General features: G+C 39.5%; 1 protein-coding gene across 4 annotated transcripts in view; it reads right to left on the bottom strand.

Moving 5' to 3' along the window:
• CNTNAP5 (contactin associated protein family member 5) overlaps positions 1–17552 on the bottom strand; it is an 800511-nt gene that overhangs the window by 424413 nt on the left and 358546 nt on the right. For all 4 annotated transcript variants that reach the window (XM_081051146.1, XM_081051149.1, XM_081051147.1 and 1 more), the window contains exon 5: positions 10397–10600. In XM_081051146.1, coding sequence (XP_080907272.1) covers positions 10397–10600 — 204 coding nt within the window. The remainder of the gene's footprint in view (positions 1–10396; positions 10601–17552) is intronic.

The raw sequence follows: 17552 nt of genomic DNA, 5'->3' as shown, positions 1-17552 counted from the left end.
TATCTTGAATACCTGATTCATTGAAAACTATACAAGTAATGTGCAAATTATTGGATATGTCCTTTATTACAGGTTATAATAAATTTAATGAACAAAAAAATGGCAGACATGAATGACTTTCACTCACTCCTTCATTAATTATTCTGTGCTAATACTTAGGAATCTTGTATTAAAACAAATTGACTGAAAGTTAGTTTGTGTAAATAACTGGAGAAACAGAATTTCTGCTATTCGTGAAGTAGGATGTTTCAAATTGTAGCTATATTTGGTGATACCAGGAAGAAGGCAGGATGTTAGTAAAAGGAAACATCACATCTTACCTAGAAATTTCATTATTGGAGATTAGAGAGAAACTTAATTTTCAAAAGATTATAAAACTTTAGGGCTCTGGTCAAGATGGCAGAGTAGGTAAACACTGTGCTTACCTTCTCTCATGACTGCATCAAAATTACAACTAAACTACAAAATAACCATTGTTGTAGATTGTATAAAGTCTTGTAGAATAAAGCCCTACAACTACAGACAATACAGAAGAAGCCACCTGGAGACTGATAGGATGGGCAGAGTTGTAGAATGGGCAGGTCCCACACTCCTGTGTAACCATTAAAAATCAGGAGAGATATCTAGGCTGTGGGGGGTACCCCTCAAAGGAGCAAGGGTCCCAGCACCACACCAGGTTCGTCAGCCCAGGGTTCCAGTGCCAAGGAGAGAAGTCCCCATCATTTCTGGTTGTGAAAACCATTGGAGATTGTGGCTAAGTGAGATGGAGGGCAGCTAGAGTTCCAGGAACTCCTCTGAAAGGGATGGCACAAAGACTTGGTCACTGATGGAATCTCTGGTTCTGAGCTCCAGTACTTAAGTAGCAGCTGGAGAGGCAACAGGGACAAACATCATGGGATTTATAGATGATGTAATACAGAATTGTACACCTGAAATCTATGTAAATTTACTAACAATTGTCACCCCAATAAATTTAATTTAAAAAAGAAATAAAAAAAATTCAAAGATATAAAAAGCATAAACAGTCTTCTTTCAAAAAAAAAAAAAAAAACATCATGGAGGAACGGAGTTGCCTGGCTTCAGGATGGGGGCTGCAAAGGCAGCTTTCTCTTGGATGGAGGAGATAGCAGAAGCCGTTGTTTCTTTGTTGAGCCTGCCTTCTTCCCAGAATGCAGACGGAGGCACCTGCTTTATGAGTCTCCGTCAAGTTGGCTAATACTGTTCATTCACCTGGCCCTGGTGATTCTGAGATCCTGCCCCACCCAATCTTTGGGCACAACCAAGACACTTCCAATGGCTTTTTTGTACAAACCATGTGCCTTAGCTCATGTTGCAGACTTTCCTTCATCTCTCAAACATTTCCAGAACCCAGAAAAGCTGCATGTGGCTTGAGCATATCCTATACATCTGGCTGAGCAACCCTAAGCCCAGCACAAGTGGCAGCCAGCCTTGGTTTGCAGCATGGCCTCTCAGGGCACATCAAGCACAGCACTGGTGACAACATGTGTGGATTTCTTTGTGGCTCTTGCTGGGTGGCCTTGCGTGGGGCATGGGCTGTGGCTGAACTTGTCCTTCAGCAGATCTCCTCCCAGATGGTCCTGGGGCTGGAATGCCCAATATCCTGCTTCAAAATGAGTTAGAGCATCAACCAGTCTCTGCCAAGGATAACACACACAAAGGGTGGATTGGGCAGGCACCAGAGTTTTACTGAGACAGATCCTGCTCTGTAGGGTCAGTCCCTGTACCACAACTCCTCCATTGTAGTCATGGCCAGTTCTCACAACGAATGAGCCTGAGGGTGAACCCCTCCCACTGACGTGCAAACAGCAGCCAAAGCTCAATTACCAAGGCTTCATACACACTTGGAGTATGAAGCTCAGGTGACCATGAAGACTGTGCCACTGAGCTCCATAATACATCTAGTACATAAGGCCAACTTACTAAGACCAGAAGGCATAGCATCCCCACCCAATACAGAGAAAAACACAGGGAAGCAGCCAAAGAAAGGGAAATAAAGAAATATGTCTCAAATGAAAGAATGAAGAACTGAAAAATAGTGACAAGCAATCTACCAGATGCAGAATTTCAAACACTGGTTATAACGATGCTCAATGATCTCAGGGAGAACTTCAACATAGAGATAGGAAACATAAAAATGGAAATACAAAACATAAAAAAAATAGAACCAGTCAGAAATAAAGAATACAATACCAGAAATAAAGAATACACTACAGGGAACCAACAGTAGATTAGATGAAACAGATTATCAAATCAGCACTTTAGAATATAAGGTAGAAAACACCTAATCAGAACAGCAAAAAGAAAAAAAAAAAAAGACTCCCAAAAATGAGAAGAGTTTAACGCACCTCTGTGACAACATCAAATGTACCAACGTTCACATTATGGGGGTATCAGAAGGACAAGAGGGAGAGCAAGAAATTGAAAATCTATCTGAAAAAATAATGATGGAAAACTCCCCTAACCTGGTGAAGGAAATAGATATACTAGCTCAGTAAGCGCAGAGTCCCAAGCAAGATCAACCCAAAGAGGCCCACACCAACACACATCACAACTAAAATGCCAACGGGTAAAGACAAAGAGAAAATCTTAAAAGCAGCAAGACGAAAGCAGTTAGTTATCTACAAGGGAGCTCCCATAAGTCTATCACCTAATTTCTCAACAGAAACTTTGCAGACCAGAAGAGATTGGCAGGAAATATTCGAAGTGATCACAGGGGTTCTACAACCAAGATCACTCTACCCAGCAAAGCTATCATTTAGAATTGAAGGACAGGTAAAGAGCTTCCAAACAAGAAAGAGTGAAAGGAGTTCATCACCACCAAACCAGTATTGCAAAGAATCTTAGAGGGACTTCTTTAATACAGAAAAAAATAAAAAGATCAAAATTATGAATAATAAAATTGCAATAGCTATATTTTTATCAACAATTACTTTCAATGTAAATGGATTAAATGTTCCAATCAAAAGATGGGGTGTTGAATGGATAAGAAAACAAGATGCTTACATATGCTGCCTACAAGAAAAAGACGGAAAGCAAAGGGCGGAAAAAGATATCTCATAAGAATGGGGGAAAAACAAACATAAAAAACACAAAATGCTGGGGTAGCAATACTTATACCAGACAAAATGACTTTAAAACAAAGCCTATAACAATAGACAAAAAGGGACCTAGTAATCCCACTTATGGGTATTTACTTGAAGAAACCCAAAACACAACTTTGAGGGCATGTGCTCGTTTATACATTCATTACAGCACTGTTACAAATAGCCAAGATATGAAGGCAACCTGGGTGTCCCTGAATGGAAGAATGGATAATGAAGAGGTGGTGCATGTATACCATGGAATATTACTCAGCTATAAAAAAGAATGAAATCCTGCCATCTGCAACAACATGGATAGACTTTGAGGGTATTGTGCTGAAGGTAATAAATCAGACAGCAAAAGATAAATGTCATATGATCTCACTTATATGTGGAATCTAAAGAACAAAATAAATAAACAATACAGAAAAATACTCATAGATACAGAGAACATTGATCATTGCTAGATGGGAGGGGAGTTAGAGGTGGGTGAAAAGGTGAAGGGATTAAGATGTACAAATTGGCAGTTACAAAAATAGTCATGGGGATGTAATCTAAAGCATAGGGAATATAGTCATTAATATGATAATAACTATATATAGTGCCAGGTGAATACTGGACTAGTCAGGGTGATAACTTCACAAATTATATAAATGTCTATACCTGAAATTGTTGTAAAATAATATTGAATGTCAACTGTAATTGAAAAATTTAAAAAGGCAGGGAAAGATAAAGAGGAATGAGAGTTTCAAATCTCCAGGTATAAAACAAATAAGTCATGGGGATGTAATGTACAACATAGGGAATATAGTCAATAATATTGTGATAGCGTGGCACAGTGTCAGATGGTTGCTGGGACTTATCATAGTGATCACTTCTTTTACAAATGTCGAATAACTATGGTGTATACCTGAAACTAATATAATATTGTATGTTATCTATATTTTAACAAAGAATCTCAAAAAACCTTTTTATTCTGGAATATATATTCAAGTTTTAGCTCAGTGACAATTGAAGCTCAACTACTAGCTTTAACTAGTTTTCAGTTGACTAAGGCAAGATAAAAATTCTCATGGCAGTTGTGGAGGACAAAGACAATAAAAATATGTAGAAGCAATATTTTAAGCCAAAAATATGTTAGGGAAAAGTGTTATTTATAATTAAAATAAACTGGTCCCCACGTGGTTTGAAATATCGCTAAACTCGAACAATGTAAATACTACTCAAAAGCCTAAAGTATATAACAATTTGCATAGGAAGCTTGAAATATTTCTAAAACATTTCTAACTTAATCTTTTCATCTCCCATCCCCAACATACTGTGGATAAACATGTCCATTTCTTCTCTCTCAGAACTAACATTTTCTGCCTAAGGGTGTGCATTTCAGTGTTTTCATTCGAGTCTTCTCTGATTGAATCTTCTGGCTTGGTCTTATCTTTGTTCAAACATGAACGCCACTTTAACTTTCACAGTCTGTGAATTTAAGATAACCTGAGCTAAATGAAATTGAAACTCTCTTGTTTAAGATTGTATTTCTGGAAAAAAAAAATCATTCTTAGAAAGGCCTGATTCGCTGTTAAAATAACTGACCACTCATGCAGATACTCGCAATGCCTGCCTCCCTCGGATCTTCAGAACTGACTTTCCCATATTTATTTTTTCAGATTATCAATATTGGTATTCACTTGGATTTACTAAGCTTCTCACATGAGGTAAACACTTTACATGTGTTGTTTCGATTCTTCCTGAACACAACTTTGCAAAGAGCTCTTTCTCAAAGAATTCACATGACTTACCCAAGGGCACAGAGAGTTAGGGTTACAACTCAGCTCCATGTGACTCCAAAGTTAATATTCTCACCAGTACTCTTGTGCCTTGGCCACTCGTAAGCCAATAACTGAGAAACAAGACTACACCTACTGGAAAAAAAGTGATGCGCTTATTCCCCCTCATTTCTTATGTTCTGACCATCTGCATCCCACCACACACACACATAAGATATGCAGCTTAGTAGCAACAAAGGATCTCAGAAAATAATGTAATGGGTCAGAAAGGACAGAGTTGTGGAAAAGAAAAATGGGGCAACGGTAAGGGCCAAGGACATGATACCGTGTTTCCCTGAAAATAAGACCTAGCCATACAATCGTCTCTACTGTGTCTTTTGGAGCAAAGATTAATATAAGACCCAGTATTATACCATACCATATCATATCATATCATATATCATATCTTATCATATCAAGACCCAGTCTGATCGTATATAAGACATGGTATTGTATTAATTTTTGCTCCAAAAGATGCATTAGAGCTGACTGTCCGGCTAGGTCATATTTTGGGGGAAACACAGTATAATTTAAAAAGGTAATGTCACCTCCGTAGGCTATTCAGTACCACAAAATCCCTCATTGGGTAATATGGAGATCTAATAAATATTCCCTTAAGTACCCAAGTGAGACCTTCTGAAGAAAGTGAAAAACCAATAGAAAGCGATGATTCTAGTGGGCTTGACCCTCAAACCAGAGCAAATCCTTATGTATCAATAAAGCAATGAAATACATATGTTCAGTCGTTAGGAAGTTTCTAAATTGTATTCAATAAAAGCACTCTCCAGACTTAGGTGTTCTTCTCAAGTCTGGCCCCTAATTTGTATCCATCTTCTGTTTCTTTGTTATCTTAGAAAACGTAATCTAAATACATGTATGTTACGTAATCTAAATACATGTATGTTACATGGTTTTGGTGATACATAATTATATGTTTTAATTCATATTACAAAGTTATAAAGTAAATAAAAATAATTATTTTATCAGGCTGGGAGCTACGTGAAAATAGGGACTGCTAAACCCAACTTTTAACCCCCAGTGCCTAGCTCAGTGCCTCAGTTAATGTATTTGTTCAAGGCATTCTTATTACATGAATGATAAAATTTATGAAAAACGAGGTGAATATTCTCCCAATTACACCTTGTCTGAAATGCCTATCTTCCTCTACTTTTCATAAAAAAAAAAAAAAAAAATCTCCAGATAATTCAAGGTTAATTCATAAAGTTTCTCTGGACTCCTCTCTCCCATCCTGATCTCTCTATTCTTATAATTTAACACATGCACATGGACTTCCTAATATTTAATATGTAATTGTTTCATGAAGGTTTATAACATTTTAATTATTAGTGTCAGGACATAGGGGTAGGACTGAAGAGGGTTCTAATCCTAGGTCTACAGTTATGCAAATATATAACCTTGGGAACTGAGTGGGCGTCACTGTCCATCAGTTTTCTTTATCTGTAAAATGGGTGGGATATACTTTTTGGAAATGCCATGTGACTTAAATGAAATATGTATTTAAATGTATAGTACAGTGTTCAAGTACAGGCTCTCAAAAAAAACACAACTTTTAAAAAAATCTTTCCTAATATTAACTACAAGTTCAGAAACATGATAAACCGTCTATAAATATCCATGGGTTGGCTTATTAAAATGCTTGAATTTCAAGAGTTAAAGTAACTGCACATTTGACTCTTTGGAGATTGTGCAGAACTTTCACCTATATCTCAAGACATCTCAATGAGTTGATTATGTAATCCAGGGCCTATGGACCCTATGCTTGGCCCCATGGAAACTGCACTGCAAGTTTATTCCATTCCAGGACTCTCACTTTGCTACAACTGTACTTACTGCAGATTGCAGAGCACCTCAGTTTAAAGCCACTGAACTCTTGTAAAGATGAGTGACCTGCATGTACTATCAATGCCTTGTTTAGCTCTCACAACAGTTCCCCAGTCACATAATATCTCTGCTCTTTGATTCTCCCACCTTCATGCAAGGTTTGTGCTGTTGTAATTCCACGGAGAGCAAACTGCCATAGGAGATTTGAATGATATGTGAAAAGTGGAAAGTCGGATCTCTGTCATGTGCTTATGGATCGAGAGAAGAAATCTCTTTGTTATTACTAGTTACAGAAAAATAATTTTCCTACTCTAAAAAAGTAATCCAAAGGAAAACACCTAGTTTAATTCACCGTGGAACTGGCCTGTCCAAGTCAGTCATGGTGGGGGTAACAAGGTAGTGTGAATCAGACAGTCAGCAAAGAAAGAATTACTTGAAAAGAACCACAGCCTTGATGTCTTCAAGGACCATCTTCAGTAGCTAGCCATGGTACTGAATCCCTCCACTCTGACCCAATTTCTGGATTGTAAAATTGAGGTTGGATAAGGAACACACACTGGGGAAAGTGTCAGTAAAGAGACTCTACTGGAGTGTCCCTGTGAGCTGGGAAGGGAAAAACATCCCTCTTCATGGGTCCAGCACCATTCTTTAGCCCATTAACTTAGATTCTTCTTCCTTCCATCCTTCCTTTTCTCTCCCTCCATATTCCTCTTCCCTCCCTCCTTCTTTCTCTGTCCTTTTTATCCCTCTCTTGATTATTTTTTCTAGAAAACAAACAAACAAACAAACAAGATCATGGATGTTATGAAATCTCTCCAGTTTGCAGTCTGTGTGGCAACATGGAAAGAACACAAATGTTATATAATAAGTAAAGATCTCATATAAATAAATAATAAACACACTTGAAATATACTCAAATTTTAATAGGACCAATGACTGGGTTATAGGATTTTTGGTGATTTGTTTTTCTAGTCCTTCTTCATAATTGTTTTTGTTTTATTCCTCCAGTTTTCTAAAACTGACATGTGTTTTACAATATGAAAATAATAGTCAAAATAGGTTAGACATAACTAGGTTTTAATAGTGGCTACACTAATAGCTGGTTGTGCAAATTAGACAAGTGAATTTTCTTCTTTGAACCTAATATTTTACATTACAGTTTTTTTATTATGGGCAAGTCAAAGTGATTGTTCCTTAAGTTAATCCTTCCAAAGATCCACTGGCTAAAATTGAGGCATGAAGAGCTAAAATACTAACATATGACAGTGTCTCTCTAGAGAAACAGAAAGGACATATGTGCTACTTAACAGTTCTACTAGATGTACAGGAAACACGCAACCATGGCCAACTGATGGAAATGGGGGAAGTCCATAAGCAGATGAAAAGACGAAGAAATTCCCAAACTATGAAGAATGCAGACAGTACATAGTCTTACTACTGAATCATTCATTAAATGAGGTTTTACTTTGTCAGCACCGTGGTTAGAAATACAGTGTGGATGAAACCAGGAAATAGAAAAAAAAAAAAGGGGGGGGGGACTTCCTTTGAGTTCCACGTATCACCACAAGGATCAAGTCTTATTTCCTTGCAGGAAGGCTGGAATAGCACAGGGTGTGGGACATTCAGATATTTCAGACTCATTCAGAATAAATGAGTAATATTAAGACCTTCTGTTTTTGATAACCCCCATATTCACTTACTGATATAAATGATTCATTTATAACACTTTTGGGTTTTATGTCCATGTGCTGCAAGATAGTTATTATTAGCCCAGACTAGAAATAAGTAAACAAAGACTTGTAGATTACAGAACTTTTTCCATAATACATAGCTAGTTCATGTCTGCAACCACAATGAGATCTGTTGCATGATCTCATCGTTGTTGCCGACATGTGCTAGCTATGGACCTGTTCCATTACATCATGCTCTATGATGAAGCTGGTTACAACATTGGGTTATGCATATTGGAGCAGAACTTTAGAGGAGGAATGGCATATATGAACTGGGAAACAATATGCCAGTAACTGGCAGATCCAACATTACCAGTAGAAGACACCTGCTATACTAATGGCAACTAATAGTAACTTCACCCACAACCCACAATACTCTCTGAGTCATGTGTAATTTGGGGGGAAGGAGGGATCCTCTCCAGTCACCCATACACCTCCTCTGAAAAGTAAAGGCCAGTTAACAAACCAAAGCATTTCTGCTGAATATAGGTATGTTCACCCTTCAGATAATTCATTGACAAATTTCTTCTTTAAGTATGCTAATACAACAAAATCGGTCACTAGCAAATCTTCTTACTGCTCTCTTCTGGGTGAGATTCTGCTTCTAAAGATGCCTTTGGTGTATATTTAATCTAATGCATTAGGTAGCAATTTTATGAGTTAAATTTGGGATTCTAGAGGTTCTCCCTGCTACCTCTGCCAATATTTGCCATGGAGGCTAAGAAGACGCTCAGAAATGCCTCAGAATAAAGGCCTACATTGGTAGGCTTTTGGGGTGAGTCTGAACTAATCTTCATTAATCTGTCTCTCCTGCTGATTGCTAAATATATATTTAGCTGATTTTTTTCTAGTCTTTCACGTAATTTGAATTTACATACTAAGGTCTTCTATGGCTTCCCTTCTTTCCTATCTGATAGTAAATACTCCGTGATAATTATCTTTAACATGTATAACATCCAGGCCCTTCCTTAATACTAATAAGTATCAAATGAAAGGCAGGGAGTCATTCTCATACAAAAACGGTCACTTCCTTTTTCCCAGGCTTGACTCTTTTTCTGTTTTTTTTTTTTTTTTTTGGTTTGCCTCTGCATCATTTGGAACTCTGCCCTGCCTTCTGCCAGTGGCTCTCCCTTTCTTCCAAAGGAAGCTGAGCCCCCCTCTCTCTTTCTTTAGGACAAGAAGTTGAGTCGTGACATGCAGACCTGCCTGTGGTGAGGTAAACCATGATGGATGTCAACCCACAGGGAAAGACCCGGGTCCTAAATGTGCAGAAGACAGGAGGGCATTCTGTGCTAAATTAGCTGGCATTTGGCAAATGTCGGGTTCTACCTAGCACAGCCGGAACACCTAAAGAAAGCCGCAGTTCCCTTAGGAAGACATGGGAATGCCCAGAAACAGATTTTCCCCATATACATATGATGCCTTCTCCCCCTGCAAACAAACAAAAAAACAAAAACACTAAGGAAATTAAAGTGCTTCTTCTCACTTTTTTCCTCTTTTGCAACTTAGCTTTCGTAAATGTACCAAAAGAACAAATTGTGAGTATGCCTCATTATAATATATGTGCAAAATCACTTTAACGTTTGTGACTGAAAGACATGGATAAATCAGTAAATAGATAGATGCTAAATAAATGAAAAATCACACAATTCTCTCTCCTGAAATTTACTTGTATCTTTCCCTACCTACCAATAAAATCTCGTTTTAAAGAATGTTAGCTATCACTTAACCATTTCAAAATACGGTATTTTCCTTCTTGAACCTGGATAAGAGAAAGACGTCATTTGGATTGTGCTCCAGGGACTTGCACTTGATACACTGGGAGGATAAGTGTCTGTGACCCACTACAGAAAGGAGTTCCCAATCGCCCAAGCTGCGCAGCGTCCAAGCACGACCTTACCCAAGTTAAGGTGCAGGGCAAGCCTCCCCTTCTGGAGCTCCAGGGTGATGTGGTCTCCACGTTGACCTTCTCCATGGAACAGAACTCCATCTCCTTGGATGCTCTTGAACTTCAGAGAGATCACATCTTTGAGAGTGCTCATTAGCTTCTGATTGAACCTGTACAGAAGGGAGCTTCGGCCATCAAAGTCAGCAACATCTGATTCTGGGCACAAGAAGAGGGGGGAGAAAAATCAGTGCGTATCCTCATAATGGCTAGTCCTGCTTTCCAGCTCAGTTGTTGTCCAGTTCTTAGGAATGTTTTTAACATCCGGAAGGACCTGTTTCAAGGGAAATTACATAGACTATATCCATCCAAACTAGACCCAGAAGAATAATGCGTGTATAAGCAACCCTCACACACTGAGTTAAAGTTAAGTGATCATCAGCCTGGAAGTAAATCTTCTCATTAGTGGTATGTCAGTTTTTCCCTGAGGGGACAGGATGAGAATACCACAAGTACCTATGTCAGGCTCCACTCTGTCAGATGCCAAGTTGTAATATCACATGACTTATCTTCCTTATTACTTTACTAGATAGTTGGAGCTGCTTGATTCTGCCACCTCAGGCTCAAGGTTAGAGAGGAAAAAAACAGTCCATTACTCTGACTCTGGCTGAATAGTACTATCTTTGGGGAAACCTATGTTGAGAAGGATTCTGAGATTTTCTCTGGGTTCAGTGGGGAAAAAAATGCAGGAAGGAAGGTTTGAACAGAGAAGGAAAATATATTTCATCCTTGCCATCCCTTCCTCTATTTTGTGCTGGTGAAAGTCATTATCTTAGTCTTTATATCCAAAACTGTTTCTTCATTATTGTGAAAGCAAAAAGAAAAGGTAGAGTCATAATGATGACTTATGTATTAGACGTCCATATGCGTGTCTAAAAAGTATATGCCAAATAGTTAATAAGGAATTTTTTACCTCACCAAAAATATTTATGCAGATGACAAATAAGCACATTAAAGATGTTGCACATCCCATGTCATCAGGGAAATGAAAATTAAAACAGTAATGAGATACCACTGCATAACTGTTAGAAGGACCTAAATCTTTAACACTGACAACACCAAATGTTGTTGAGAATGTGGAGCCACAGGAACTCTCATTCATTGCTGGTAGATGTCCGGGGCCGGCCTGCCAGGACCCGCCCAGACATGCCCGGACATGTCTGCACCTGGTTGCCCCTGGGCCAAGCTTAAAGTTTCGATTCTATTGTTTAAGTTTAAGTTTCGATTTCTCAAACAGCCCGCCATGACGAAGCACCCTCTGATTGGTCGGTCCCCATATTGGGAGACCAGGCATTTCTTTGATGTGCCTAAATCTATATATACAAGCTGTTACCTTCAATAAAGAGAGACTTGATCAGATTCCTGTCTTGTCTCCATTTCTCGCGTACCCCTGTTCCCCCGAGCCCCTATTTCTCCCCCAGGTCTTCCGTTGTCGATCCTGCAGGTCGGGACAACGTGGCGCCCAACGTGGGGCCTGGGTACGAGAAAATCCCTAGAGGGAGAGGACGCCTCATCAAGGCCGGCGAATGGAAAGTAAACCGTTCTGCCGCCGTGGGAGCCTGCCGCGCCGAGACAGAAGGTAAGAGGATAAGCGTCCGAAATGGGACAGGAATTAAGTCATCGTGAGGTCTATGTTAAGCAGTTAAAAGATGCGCTCAGGACGCGAGGAGTAAAGGTTAAGAGTCAGGATCTTTTTAAGTTTTATGACTTTGTTAAGGAGACATACCCTTGGTTTCCTCAGGAAGGCACCATTGACTGTAGACGATGGAGGAGAGTAGGGGATGCACTCAATGATTATTATAAGGTCTTTGGACCTGAAAAAATTCCTGTAACTGCCTTCTCATATTGGAATTTAATTGGTGAAATGATAGGAAAAAGGGAAGGTTGTCCGGAGGTTGAAAACGCTATTCATCATACTGAAAAATTGCTAAAGGAGGGCCCCAGAAACGATCCAGGTGAAACCTCGGTCAAGGCCGAGGAAGACCTGATCTCCTTAGAAAGTGATACAGAGGGGGCAAAAGCCAACCCTCCTCCTAGTAAAGACACCCCGCCAGTGGATGTTAGACCCAAACTTTACCCCCCTTTAAAGACCATCGCTAATGATTCAGAGGAGGAAGTAAAGAGGTCAGGGGCATACAAGACTAAAACAAACTTACAGGATTCCTCCTCTTCTGATGATGAAAAGAGACAAAACAGACATTCCCATAAGACAAAAATCCGTAGACAACAAAATAAAGAGAAGAGGAGAGATAAGCGATCGCCTCAGATATTCCTAGCACGGGAGGTAGATCCCGACCCTTCTGATGTAGATTGGGATGATTTGGCTGATAGAGCGGCAAAATATCATGACCCTGCCTGGCCGCTCCGCCCTCCCTCCTACAATGAGGCTTCCGCCCCGCCTGCGGCCCCGATGGATCCTAATCGAGATTTAAAAACCCAGATTGTAGCCTTGGAAGAATGGGTCCGCCTCCAAGCCAGGCGCCAGTCCTTAGTGGCACAACTGAGAGGGATGAATCTAAAAGATCATAACAATGCTAGACAGGTTACAGCCTGTAATCAGGCCATCACCATCCTGTCTCCATTTCTCGCGTACCCCTGTTCCCCCGAGCCCCTATTTCTCCCCCAGGTCTTCCGTTGTCGATCCTGCAGGTCGGGACAGGTAGAAGCACAAAATAATACAGCCACTTTGAAAGACAGTTTGACAGTTTCTAAAAAAGATAAACATACTCTTACCATACAGTCCACCAATCACACTCTTTGGTATTTACCCAAAGGGCTTGAAAACTTGTTTCCACTCAAAAACCTGCACACCAGTGTTTAAAGCAGCTTGATTCATAACTGCCAAAATTTGGAAGCAAGCAAGAGAAACATAAAAGCATATTACTAAGTGAAAGAAGCCAATGTGAAAAGGCTACATGTTATATGATTCCAGATATATGACATTCTGGAAAAGATGAAACTATGGGGACAGTAAAAAGATCCGTGGTTGCCATTGGATGAATGAGAGATGAATAGGCAGAACACAGAGGATTTTTAGGGCAGTGAAAATATCTTGCTTGGGACCATAATGAAGGATACACGTTACTACATTTGTCCAAACCCATAGAACATACAACACCAAGAGTGAGAGGTAATGTACAAACAACAGACATTGAAGGATTATGACTTTTCAATGTAGGTTCATCAATTGCCATAAATGTACCTTTCTGGTTGGGGATGCTGACAATAGGTGAGGTTATGTATGTCTGGGGTCAGGGGTATTTGACAAATCTCTGTAAATTTTGATGTGAATCTAAAACTGCTTTTAAAGAATTAAGTCTTTAGAATAAGTTCGTAGGGATTCTCTTTGGGAGATATTATTGTAAGTTATTTTCAGTTAATATTTTTTAATTGTAAAAACTTCACAGTGAGCTTTTATCACTTTATAATAGAAAAATAAGGCTATTGAAATATAACTGGAAAATGATTAATTATATACCATCTTATGTGGGTGGGATAATGGGGAATGGGTACTTGGAAGCAGTGGGCTTAATCTTATTTGAAATAAAGTACTCAGAAAAACTCAATTTTTCATTATTCACCAAGCAATTAAAATATTCAGTTAGAGCATACACAACGATACATGAAGATTTTGTTGACCAAGGATCTAGAAATATCCTTTGAAAAACTGAAATGCTGATATAAAAATAAAAATGAAACCACACTTTTACTGTAATTAGATTTAAAACACAATTTCCAAATGTATTACTATAAAGTAGTTCTAACCAAAAGTTCGCTAATGACTCCCTAGATGCTAAAAAGAAATAGTCCAGATATAGAGATTTTTACAAACCCTCACCACTCTCAGACTCTTCCCACATCACCCCGTCAGTGCCCTACATCTGTCCCCTGCACCTAATTCTACTCAAACCAGATGGAGGCCATGGGCGGAAAGCCCATCAATCATGGAACAATGAGGATCATTATAGAAATAAGAGCATGGTTTTTTAAACTATAGTAGCCATAGCTTGTTAGCTGGGTCACCTTGGGAAACTTTACCTCTCTAAGACTTGATTTTATGAAATGGGTAATTCACATCCTTCAGAAAAGACTGCTGTGAAAATGAAATGCACTAACACATATGAATTGATAATACATACAAATTGATGCCATTGTGTCTGGCAAATTATTTGTGTTAAATCAACAACAGTAGGAGTATTAGTAGTGATTGGGATACTAGACTTTGAGTTCCTATCCAGTCCATTCTACCAGCAGACAGTCCACCATCTCACCCACAATGATACTATTTCGGATTTTGATTCAATGGTTTACTGCCCGAGGGAAGCTAAGTTGGACCCGACTTTCCCATTGCACCACATTTTAGCTCCTCAAACTCTGGTTGAATTCTTCACATGCGCGTGGTGTGTGCGCTGTGTATCTACACTCTCTTCTGATTGCTCCCCGTCTTCTGCATCAGGCTCTGGGTCAGGAATGGGGTCCTTAGGAGCTGTAGTGCAGACTGAGTGGACAAGGCATATGCAATTTGTTTACAGTGATGCTAATACAGCATGCTGTGACTTAAAATAGAGAGGAGCGCCCAGTGCTGTGGGAACACACATCTCAAACACCGCCTACAGGAGCAGGACAAATACTTCCAAGAATAAACGTGGGATTTGTTACTGCTTAACAGACACACGTTGTGCCATGTGTCTCAGCCTTAGAGGCCCAGACTCTTTTGTTCTCCACTCCAATGCACTCTGGCCCCTCTCTCCCGATGTGTCACAGCTTTGATGATCTACTTCCATTCCATCAAATGTCTAGCTAATTTAATGATTTAACTGCTGATACAAGTTTTGATAACATAGGTTATCTCAAAGAAAACACATCTCTGTGTTGCTATGAGATCTTAAGGAAACTTAACCAATCGACAGAAAAGGAAAACAAAAATACTATTGACCTGGATTTCAATTTTGGTTTTGCTACCTACTGACAGGTGACCTTGAGGTAACTTTTTTGACTTCTCAGAGCGTCAGTGTTCCCATCTGTACAATAAGGCGAAGAGAAACGTACCCTAAAAAGTCATTGTGAAAATTACATAAACTTATGTCTGGAATTAAACAGTCACTCAACATTTTATTTCCTCATTCCATCATTAATCTGAAAGAATCATTGCAGTGGTAAAGATTTGAAGCATGGTATAAAGACAACATGAAGAATATGATAGGAAGAAATTCTATTTAAGTTAGGGGTTTAGGATCCTTCACATCACATTGAGCAGGCATGCATTCAAGCCCTCATTGCCTTCCATATTCTTAAAATAACCCAATAACCACTCTCAACTTTTGTCACCTCTCTCTGACACGTTTTCATAAAACATAAGAAACATCATGCATCGCCTTTGCTGAAGCACTTCGGTAAACTCCCTTTGCACCAAAATTAAGTTCTGTCTCCAAAACCCATCATGCTGTGGTTCTTTTCACCTGTCCTACCTCATCCTCGACTTCTCTCCCCAACCTTGACTCCACTGGAAGCTGTACTTTCACTGTATGTGTGTGTTGTGGGCATATGCATGTGTGGGGACAGGGTTAGGACAATGTCTACAGAGTGCACACTCTGAGCCCCGAAATGCTCCAAAGGTGTTTTTGTGCATGAATTTATTTAATCTTTGCAAGCACGCTTTATTTCTATTTTACAATGAGCGACCAGTGGTAGTAAAGGTGAAGAAGTACACAGTGAACCAGTGGTAGAGCTAGAAATCCAGCCTTCCTCACCGGGCCCTGCTCTGAGTATGCTGAGTGCTCTCCAAGGGCTGCCCCTTGCTCTTCCATGCTCTGCTCTCGGTCCTTCCCCAAACACATTCCTCCCATGACTTAGTCTCCCTCTAAGTGTCACAGTACTCCCTTCACAATTCACCTCCCAACTGCAATTGCATATGTTGCTGTTTCTTGACTTGTTTACAGTCCAGCTATCTGCATAACAGTGCATGCCACGAGGGCAAGGGCCGGATGTGTATTCACTGCCTCACTAAGTCAGAGCCAGCATCGAGCCCATAACGCTGGGCTGTCCAGAAACACCTGCCAACGCCCAAGCGTGGTGCTGCTGATTGTCTCCTGACTTCCTGATGCACCTCCTGACCCACTCTGTAAGAGATGAGATGCCCATTTACACTAAGACGGTTCATTTTCTTAGAGGCACATGCCTAGCCACTGGGAGGGCATGCCTGCATTACCCATGCATGCTCATTAGTGGGCCACAGGCCCCTTAGGAGAGCAAAGTATGCCTGATGGAGAGTGGAAACTGTCTTTCTAATACCACCCACAGCTAATAAGAGAAATATTGCCACTCTAAGAGAACTCAGCAAACACCCTGGACCCCTGAAATATTAATTAAGTCACATAAAAAATGTGTCAGCTGTTTCACAAATGGAAAAACAGAGGGGATTGAAAAAGGTTTTTAAGAAGGATTACCGTTTTCCCCAACTGAATTCTTAATATTTCCTCAGGCACTGGAGTAATGTGAAGTATTCAGCATTCCCAATTCACTTGGATAAAATAGATTTAAAATGATAACAACAAAGGCCCATATATTTTTACAGTGTTGCTGTTAAGGAAGAAAAAAAAAACAACATTCTATTATATGCTGGGTTTCCACATTAGATATGATTGCAAAGACTTTGTTGTGATCCTTTTGTTTGGTACTTAATTTGGAGCTTAGGGTTTAGTTATGGACACCAACATCTCCATTCACGTTTTACAAACGTCTTGAAGTAAGATTCTCTTTAACAATACAAAAAAAAGGGAGGAAAGACAAAGAGTCTTTTCTGGAAGGTGCATACAGAGTGCAGATAGGCTCCTATTGGCAGATGGGGGGACTGTGTGTCATCTCAGAATATAGTTTTAAGGACACCAAGAAAACTAAATATATTTTCTATATTCTCTATCATAGCCTCTCATAAAAAAATTCTTAGTCTGAATTGAATAACCCGGTTTCTAGAGGAAAAAGGAACTAATTAGCACGTTTGCTTAATTTAATATTCTTAACAGCCTTGCAAGGTCCATATTTTTCTCTATTTATAAAATGGGGGAGGTCAAACACAGAAAGAGTATGTACCTGCTCAAAGGCATATACACAG

The sequence above is a fragment of the Rhinolophus hipposideros genome (assembly GCF_964194185.1).
Source record: "Rhinolophus hipposideros genome assembly, chromosome: 6".
NCBI classification, from domain to species: domain Eukaryota; kingdom Metazoa; phylum Chordata; class Mammalia; order Chiroptera; family Rhinolophidae; genus Rhinolophus; species Rhinolophus hipposideros.
Note: the sequence above shows the minus strand (reverse complement) of the source record. Positions and strands in the feature narration are given on the sequence as shown.